At 39.7% G+C, this 10500-nt stretch overlaps 1 protein-coding gene across 1 annotated transcript in view; it reads right to left on the bottom strand.

Moving 5' to 3' along the window:
* Positions 1 to 10500, bottom strand: part of MACROD2 (MACRO domain containing 2) — an 895210-nt gene that overhangs the window by 51187 nt on the left and 833523 nt on the right. The window contains exon 11 of the mRNA XM_010000182.1: positions 1870 to 1932. Coding sequence (XP_009998484.1) covers positions 1870 to 1932 — 63 coding nt within the window. The remainder of the gene's footprint in view (positions 1 to 1869; positions 1933 to 10500) is intronic.

Here is a 10500-nt window from a genome sequence, read left to right as displayed (position 1 = left end):
CGCTCTTCATTAGAGTAACAAAATGTGACTACCAGTACCAGATAGCAAAAGAATGTATATCGTGGCTCTGATAAACCAGCTCTGACAGCTTGTAACATAACAAGTCATAATGACAGTCTGGGTAAAAACACAATACATTTAAGACACCTCCAGTAGCAAAGTAATAATTTAGAGAGGTACAGATTCCTTACTTCTCTCAGGAAAAATGAAATGTATCACATTCAATTGAACGGTTTTGCAAATCAAAATAACCACCCCACCAGAGCGAATACACCTGACAAGCACAATGGGCTATATCTGGGGTCTGAAGGCAGTAGTATAGCTAGGTTTCACAGGAACTTCTGCATCTGGAGCTAGGAGCTCCCAGCAGTACCAGCTCCAAGGTGAGCTAGCACCAAGCAGTACTACTGGGTACAGTTAAAAGCTCAACATCGCTCAAAGGTATCCCGCTGCCTAGTAAAAGATTCAAACCAGAGCCTGGATTCAGATAGAGCAATTCATTACCCCCTTCTCCTTGTCCCTTTCATCTGTTCAAACTCTGACTAGCATAAAAGTGAAAAACCCAGGAAAGGAAATGTGGCTGTCCCCCAGCACTTAAAAAAACCCCCACAAACCACTGCCTGCTTATCTTGGGGAGGTTAAAGGGCCTGGGTCCAAAGCTTGCTGAAGTCCATGAGAATCTTTTTTATTCTGTAATACTGTGTGCCAATGGCTTCTCATCCCACCACTTCCCCCATGCAAGGACATAAAGAGGAGGTGATGAAGACAACATGAAATACAGAAGGACTTCAAGCACTTGCAGACAGCACCAGCTGTTAAGTCGTAGTTGCAGAACATGTGGAGTGCACTTCCACACATGCAGTGCCCAATGCATAGATAATAAAAAAACCAAACCCCAAACAACAACAAAAAAAGACCCTCTTCAAAAGAGTCCCTCATCTGGAAACAGCCACGATGCAGTAAACAAATCAGGTAAATTAAGGATCTCAGCCTTCTCTCTTTGTTTTTTTGCTGTTTTTACTGACTGGCCTTCTTCAGCTCAATGTTCTGCATATGGAAAAAAATCTTTAAGTCTGATTAAAAAAAATCAAACTGTTTTATGTTCTGTGAATTAAGCATGCATAGGCAACATCCTGCACTACTGCAAGAAAAAAACAAACATGCTAATGCAATACTATGCAAAGAGAAACCCTAAGACATTTTAATTGTCACTGCAGCTCTTTTGATAACTGATTATAGTTGTCTTTTGCATTGAATGGAGTTGTGTAGGATGAAAAATACAATTATAAACACAAAAAAATAGTAGAAAATCTATTGTGAACAGAGAGATGCATTTTAAAATATTGAAGTGACAATTATTTATAAGCATGCCAACTGCAAAACCCACTGCTCTTGAACTCTGACATTCATTCTCAGTATATGCAATCTCTTTCTGTATGGATTTAAATCTTCATACCCTCTGAGAGTTCTGTAGACAATTTATTAAAATTTGAAAATACCCTTTAAAATCTTCAGAAGTATAGTTTTCAGCAAAGGAAGCCTGCTTCCTCCTTCTTCAAATTTCATTTTCCACCATTTCTATTCTATGCAGAGGGGTACTCTATTGTAGACAGAGAGAAAATTATTTCTTTCTAGTTGGAGGATTAGCTAGAGGTAGTCCACCTTAAAGGGAGAATGTAGAGCTAGTAAACTTTGCAATACATTCATTCATAATGAATGGAGTTGTGGTCTCTAATGGGTGAATTGCTCAAGACCTGAGCTAATCTGCTGAAAATGTACAAACATTCTCTGTCAATAGCATTGACTAAGGTTATTGTTCACCAAGGAGTATAAAACCTAAGTCAGTCCTATAAGGAACTGGGCACAAACCTGCTTCTTGGCTCTGGGCCTTGGTTTCTTCAGCGTTTTGCTTCTCCTCAGTGCTGTCACCACCTATTGAGGAGAACATAAAAATTATTTATGATACATCACTTTATTGGTAACAGCAGCAGCCATAGTAATTGTAACTGGTTCAGCACATACTGCTAATTTACAGCAAGGCATCATGGTAGAAGAAAAAAGATATAAAGGTAAGTTGAAAAAAAACAACATGCAGATGTAACCGGTTACATTTAAAACAGTCAAATTTCCACATCTCAAGCTGAGGCAGGAAGGGTAGATTAAAGATTTTATCTTAACAGGCACACTGGAAATATCTGAGTACCAAATAGGGATATGATTCCCTAAACATCATCTGCAATAGGTGAAATTATTGCTTGATTTTAGTTTCTGTATTTTATAGAGATTTTTTTCTAGGATTACCTTCCTCCAGTAATATTTCCACAAGATCACTGGAGTGGCTGTGTTTCTGACTTCCAGAACCTACTTTAATGCCCACGGAAGGAAAGAAGAGGAGGGCTAGAATTGCCTGAATTTTATTTTAAAGCCAAAGACAAAACCACACATTGCATAAAGTATACAAACGTATCACAAATGACTGCAATGATCACAGCAAAATAAACCAAAGTAAGATTGCTAGAACTGAATGCATTTCCCCCTTTTCACATTCCCATCCAATCCCAGTTTTCCTCACTACTTTGCATTCACATGTGTTACCCACTTCCTTCCCTCCAGCTCCCTTTGTGAAGGCTGGTACCAAATAGCAAATTACCACTGAGAAAAGTAATTCCCTGGGGAACATCTACGGACACGACATCAACCTCTCTTAACCTTTGCTTGGCCCAATTAGAAACATATCATGAAGTCTGTATGTTCAAGGATAGAGAAGGCTTCATAATAATACTGGAGGCTGTGGTGCAGCATTCTGGATCAGATGTGATGGCTACACTCCCCCTTTTGCAGCACGGTGAGACAGATGACAAGAACAGCTGAGTACCAGCCTTAATGAGGCATTTGAAAAACTGACTGCTGAGCATATATACACTGGGAGAAAGGAAATTCACTCCTAGGCCTGTAAATGGCTTGATAATGATACACATATTTTTTGCTGTGATCTTTTCTGGCTCCTGTTTTTTTCTGATTACAGCTTCTCTAAGCAGCACAGTTAAAGTTCCTCGTGCCGTCACCTTGATTTTACTTAACACATGGAGGCCGTTGAAGAGAACAGCAGTAGCCCAAATGCAATTAGATGGATGGAAGAAAAACAGTGAAAGTGTGTGTTTTTCAGAAGGAAATGTACATCTGGTGGCATGCTGCATTCAGCTAATATTTAAAGGCTAAAGAGATGTGATGCTCTCCCACTTTCCAGCAGGCAATACATCCTGGCATCCAGCAGATGGGACTAGCGGAGAAGTATTCCCAGGCTGACCCTGCACAGAGCTGCTCTCAGGAGGAGAGGAGATGGAGATGGAGTTTGACACTCCACCTGAAAGGGGAGAGGTGGGCACAGAGTGGCTGATGGCCATCAGTGGGGACTTGGGCTCCCACCTGCTTGGTAACTCTTGGTACTCATCTTTACCAGCCTTAACGGACGACTAGCTATTGTGATTTCTTAGCACATTAGTAAGCTCTAGCTTGCTAAAAATTGCATTACACGGATGACCAAAATAGTTTGATAAAACCAGCTGAGTTTTTTCCCTTCCCAGGTTGAAATCACAAAGTATTCTTTTCAAATTAGGATTCTGCCTCTCCACACACAATAGGAGAACTGCATGCGAAACAGGGAGTCAGCTGTACTAGAAGATAAACTTTTCTTTGCAAGCTTTGCAGCAAGCAATTAATAAGGTAAAAAATCCTTTGTTTTTCAAAGGGATAAAGTCATCTAGCTGAGGAACTGCAGAAAGGAACAGTGCATTCAAGAAAATACATTCAACAGTGCAGTGACACTTGAAGTCTTTCCCATTCAGTTAGATCAAAAGAGAATATTGCGTCACTGCAGAACAAGTGATGCCAGAGCATAAAGGATTTCCTTATGGCCAAGCGCAACAGGTTCCATTTTACATAGAAAGACTTTACATTCAGAAAAAGTAAGTCAGGCATAAATGGTAACTACCTATATATCACTGAAAATAATTTCACCTTACTGCATTCACAATGTAAAACTGCGCTTCCAGACAATACTTATTTGGCTAAAACCAGGTATTTCAAGGATTCATCTACATTTATTGCCAAAGGACTACATCTCTTAATAAAAAGTCTCTTACTCAGAGCAAATTTAAACTACCAAAGAAAGTTTCAATGATTGTCTGGTTCATCAGATTATCAGATAAAGCACATATTCATCAGTTTATTTTGCCAACCCTAAGTCTGTTATTTCACTGGACATTTAAAACTGGTATAAGAGAATGATAATTACAGTGGATTCTCAACATGTTTTGGATATTGGATTCTTAACATGTTTTCCATCTAACACCTCCTTTTATTCCTATAGAAAGAAAAATGCAAAAGACTAAGCAGATGTTTCACCTCTTGTAGTCTGCTTCAGTCCAACAGACTTACTGGATCATGACACGAAAATGTATCTTGATCAGCATTTTGAAAGTACCTTTTCTCTACGGACAAGTGATCCTCAAATAAATGACTTGCAGAAGAAAGAGTTAAGCTCTGCTTGGCCTGGAGAATCTCTTCCTCTCAGGAGAAATGGAGGAAGTGGAATATGAATACACTAATAAAAAAGCAAACTACAGGGTGGAGAAGTGACTAATCCCAACGTGTCTGGCAAACAGTTTTTTCCATTAAAAAAAAAATCTTTCTAATAACCCTCTCACCAAGTGTCTTCTACTGATGAAGAGTCTTTCTGTAATTATTGCTCTCCACTGGAGCTGGGTGCATGGCAAATAGAAAGCCTTTAAGCAGCACATGCTCAAGGCAAAAAGATGGAAATATATTTTACTAGAGTAGCAAGCCAGTTTTTCACCATATTTTTATTCACCCCTGGCTCTCCTTTTCTCCTGGCAGAAAAGCCAGACCCAGTGCATTTCCCTTGAGTCTTCTCCATGACATTATTAATAATAAAAATGTCTTTTCCACTGGATGGCTCCTGCCATCTCTCTCTTTCCACTACTGCAGCAGTTGGCAATTGCATTTCCTTTAGGTAAAAGCTGTCCCCACAATATCTGCTTTTCTATTATACTAGTAATTGAACAGCAATCTGTCACTCATACCAAAGGAGATAGAAAAAAGTGGTGAATGACATGTCATGTCATTTTAGGCCAGCAAATGTAAATTATTTTGAGCCACATCAAAAGACAAATGGCAACATCTGTTTCTTTTCCCTAGCATGGCAGTCAGTGGAAAAAAAGCAGAGTTTGAGAATTACAGAAGCACCGTACAAACAAAATAAGCACATCAGACTCTAAAATACCCACTTCTGGACATATAGTTTGCCTTCCCTTGTCAACCTGACTACTGCCTGGTCAGCACCTGCTCTCTCCTCTTGGCCCTTTTCTTTGGGATCAGTAAGAAAATCCCACACCCCTCTCAATGATACATATCCTCATTTATGTTTGGTAGAAAACAGGCTAAACAGTGATCAATCAGCATGCTCAGTAAGCTGGCAGAGCAAGAGGCACTTCTAACTCCACTAGAAAACCAGATACTCCGGAAGTGCCTGCTCACTTTATGGTAAGGAGAGGTATTTAGCACACACATTCACAAACCAGCTACAGTAGCAGCCCCAAAATTAAGCAGATGAAATGATAAATAAAAAGCTGGAAGTCAGATGGGAAAGGGTTGGGACAGGATCCCTATGAAAGGCCGGAGAACAAATTCTTAACAGCAGCGCCAGAGTAGGTTTTAGTATTCTTCCCATTTTCAATGCAAAAGCCTGGAGGCACATGGCTTTTACATCTCTCACTGTTCTTGTGACAAACATGGCAAGTAAAAAATATTAATAGCCTGCTGGCCTCTTGGCTCTTCCCATTTCAGAGCTGAGTAAGTGCCAGGTTTGCTCACACACCTACTCCTCTTCAGCAGTACCTTTCTTGACAGTCAGTGATGTACCTAGAGCTGAGGCTAAAGTCAGTGTCTCAAAAGCTGGCGCAAAAAAGACATTTTCCTGAAGAAAACTGAATTTAAGATAACGTATTTATAGCTAAAGGAAGAAATTCTGCATAGCCAGTATAAACCAGACTACTTCTACCTCTCCAAGTTAGATATTAATGATAATAAAATTGTTTTTACTACTGAGAAAGTATACTGTACTTACATCATCCACAGTGTGTCGATGAAGTAAAGTTCCTTCAAACAACCTTCTTTTTTGGGAGTAGAAATAAAAGAGATGAGGGCCATCACCTCAAGCTCACATCTTGTTTGCCACTCTCATATATCTGTACAAGTGTCACATGTCCAAGCATGGGGTTTGATCCTTTTATATTCCCATATAAAATTTACCATGCGAATCTGGGTGCATCCTTTGGTCCTCCAGTGTCCCGGTTTGAGCCAGGATAGAACCAATTTTCTTTCTAGCAATTTTACTTTTCAGTTAAGTCTCTTCCAAGTAACTGCACTTGCTGAAACTAATGGCATGTTTTCCAGTCAGTGTCTAGAACTCTTAGCACTCGACATTTATAATTACTGCTGGATTACGTTATGCACAGCCAAGACCACTGCTTGGTTCTGCTAAACACCTTATGCTCCAGAAACAAAAGGGAGGAAAGGGGTCACACCTACGACCCACAGTCACCAAAACTGACCAAAGTATTCCAATCCCATACACATTATACTCAGTATGAATCTGAGGGATCATGAGGGTGAAGTTCTCTTTGTCTCTTTGTCTGTGGCTGGTGTCCTGAGAGGACTCCATCTATTCATCTGCCTTTGATCCCGATCCATGTGTTCCTGAATCCATGTGTGCCTGCATCCAGCTCCTGTCTGCTGCTGACAGTCTAGGACTTTCCCAGGGCCTGCCCTGCAGCCCTGGTGGGGAGTCAGCATTATTCAGGGCAGGGAGAGTGATAGTGGCTTTGTATATATTTGTATGTACATCATTATTTTCTTCCTCATCACTACTGTCTCATTAAAGCTGTGTAGTTTAGTTTCCAGCCTCTAAGTCTCTCTCCCTTATTCTCTCCCCTTTCCCTTTAGGGGAAGGGAGAGGGGTTAATAGAGAGCATATGTCAGCCATTTAATTGCCAGCCCAGCATTAAACGTGACATCCAGGTATCCAGCGACCATGAATCTCTCCTGTGGTCTGGCCTGCAAATCTCTCTCCAAGCTGGGCCATGCTTCCATGACAAATACAAATGCAAACCAAGATCTGGCAGATAAACAATGTCAGTTTTGAATTGTGTTTTTTACAGCACAAAAATAACGCCATGGTAATCCTACTAATGATGTGAAGGTCCTTCTAGGATACAAGGGAAACTAATTAATTAAAAAGTTAAAAAAATAAGCCTTGATCTTACAGTTGTTACATTCTGCACACATGAGTAGATATGCTGACTTCAGTGAAATTCCTAATATGTGAGACAGCACACATATATCCATATATACACTAAAGATCATACAGCCTGCAACCATTTTCAAACTATTCCAGGGGCAAAATTATATCAGACATAAAACAAAAAGCACATATGCACAAAGGCTATTATTGTAGAACTACAAACATGTTAAAATGAAGCATCAGGGTGGTGGCCTGAGGTTACGGAACATTTTCAGTTTGCATTTTAATTTCTTTTAATTAAATTATGATTTAGGTCAGTTTTAATCACTATTTGTATATAACCCCTTTGGGTTAAATTTTATGAAAGGTTAGCAAAGAGTTATCTGCAGTAATTGTTTAAAGGAGGTATGAGACTTCTTCCCTCTGTGCTGCTTCAACCATTTCCTTCACTGCAGCCGCAGACCTGAACGCGCTGCTGTGGATGCACCCAGCCTAGCAGAGCTGTCAGCCTAATAAATAACAGGTTTTCATTTTCATGCAGCATTTTGTCAGGAATTGTCAGAGAGTGTAGGAAAAGAATGAGAAAACTGTACCTCGTGGGGATTATCTCAGAGGTTAAAAATAACACTATTGTATTTCACTTATTTAACGTCCTGAGAAATATAGAAGCCTAATGTAAAGCCCAGTGAAGTCAGTAGGCGTGTTCACCTTGCCTTACTCCTCCGTGGATCACAAAGCAAGTAATTCAGCTTCATTATACCTTTCCTGGCTAGGGAAGAACCAGGGGACAACAGCTACAGCATCAAATTAGGTGCTTGGAAGACACAAGCACTCAGATTTGTCCTAAGCCACTTCATACATAACATTGCTGGGAATCTTGCGGGAGTATGGGTTTTTCACTGGGTGCAATTCTTCTTTCTGACATACAGTGTGACTCAGATTTTGCGATACAGGTGCCTGGCAAGACACATCCAAAATGTCATTTCCAAAGATGATGATCATTGCTCTTTCTGATAACCTGCAACCATGACTGTTCAAAACAAATGTAAGCAGACATCTCCTGGAAGCCTAAGCTCTCCAAAATAACCAGAATACGGACATCACAGCCTAGACCTTCATACACAGTCTGTATAGAGGACAAAGACACAATTGGCATTTTGATGCAAAAAATATACATATGGTAATGCACAGGTATTATCACTCTTATCATAGTATACAAAAGTGGCCAGAAATTGCTCATGTGAGCTGATATATGTTGGCAAAGGCAGAGCTCAGAGCAGAACAGAAAAGCCCTGACTGCCAGCCCTAGGGGCACTCCTATTTAAGAGAGAGAGAGAGAAAGGGACCACATATGTGAAAGGTGCATAATGCAATCTCAAGTTTTATTGTTATTACTTCAATTTACTATTTGTTTGTACTTTCTTGGTATAGGGACTATGTAACTGCACAAGACTTAAGGACTGCAGCACAGCTTTCTTTTCCAAGCCACATTCAAAATAAGACATGAGATCTATTTAATTTTTTTTTTTTTTTTTTTTTATTTTTTTTTTTTTGCATACAAGTCACAAGATCATGTGGTGCAGCAATATAACCAAGTGGAGAAATGGACAGAGAAGCCACACTGGAGATGTTAAAAAACCCCACAAAACGTGAACCAAAACATGCACTATTTTGTGTCCATATTTCAGAACTAAGGGACTAGCCCTGTCTTCTAGACTGGACCTGAATAATCACGCTGGTTTAGTGTTACTCACATCATGGTCAGAAATGAGAAATTAATTCCTTGACAGATTAATCCCCTGCAGGTATGCTGGTTTGTCACTGTGTATAATTCTTCTCTGACAATATTGCATTAGGCACTTTAGTAATGTAGTATTTTGCACCTTAGCTCATCTCAGGAGAAAGAAAACCTACTCTGAAGCATCTAGTGTGAAAATAGGAACTGGAATTGTTTGCCTGGTATGGTTTACACACACGTGCATTTGGCTGCTCAAAGAAACACAAATGGTTAAATGGTCGGCACAACAGCACCATGGGTCACCCATGGGGGCCAAAATAGGTGACATTTCCAAAGTCATCTTGTGTAGCCACTGCATGGCAATTTAATGAAACAGTAGAAGCCACTTCAGCAACAAAAAATATTCTCCTCAGAAGGGTTTGCTTGGAGAGAAAATACAAATAAAAATACAGATAACATCTTGGTTTTCCCCTGGCTAAGTGGAAAGTGATCACCTGATATTCTGAGAGCTGTAATCAGTCAAGACAGATGATGGACTTCAAAAAAGAAGTGAAAAAAGAAGCTATCAACCAAAGTGGACAGGGGTTAATAGCATCACTTTAAACATAACGAATCTGCATTAAGGTGAAACATTTTACAGATATGTTTGATATACATGCTTCCCAGGGAATTTCTTCTGTAGTACTTTATCTTAATTTAAAATTTTATTTAAGGATTTGGCTTGGTGGCAAAAAGAATACAGTCACTTCTAAGCTATTTTAATAAGAAGTAGCACTTTTAAGGCTGAATAAGAGAGCATGTGTTTTTGAAGTATAATTATGTGTCTAGATGTTCATTTTCAGTAGATTATGAGTGGAGTAGAAATTTACTGAAGAATATTACTGCCCTGTGGGACGCAGAGAAGAAATGTAGCTGCAATTTCTCAAATGATAGAAGAATTGCTTGCTACAAACCAAGGAAGATTTAAAAACTAATCAGAAGTCAAATCTAGTTAATATTAATCCATACCTTAAAGAGAGAGACAATCAGGCCTGCATAGTATTAGAAGGCTCTTAGAAAAGATGCTTTGAATGTGTAATGGTAACACATAGCAGCTGTTGCACGCACCCCCCCTAGCCTCAGGTTGATTAAGCCCATGTTGAAGGAAAGCAGCACAAGCCAAGCACTGTTGACTTTTGTGGGTGCATACACTGCATCCCTCTCCATGAAACTGAGAGAGTGAGCAGCAAAGCTGCAAAAATCATGTCCTATAAAGGAGGACAAGGAAGAGGAAGCCTTATGTTAAGCTAACAATTAAAGGACTCGGCTGTAAAATTAGTTTGATTTTATGGTCTCAACGCTATGTACTTTTTGTCATTGGACAAAAATATTCTGGGAAAAGGGAAGAGGAGTCAGGGTGTCTCCTCGGTGAGCATCCTACCTGATTGCCATGACCTGCTGA

This window comes from Chaetura pelagica, unplaced genomic scaffold, assembly GCF_000747805.2.
Source record: "Chaetura pelagica isolate M959 unplaced genomic scaffold, ChaPel_1.0 scaffold336, whole genome shotgun sequence".
Lineage (NCBI taxonomy): Eukaryota > Metazoa > Chordata > Aves > Apodiformes > Apodidae > Chaetura > Chaetura pelagica.
Note: the sequence above shows the minus strand (reverse complement) of the source record. Positions and strands in the feature narration are given on the sequence as shown.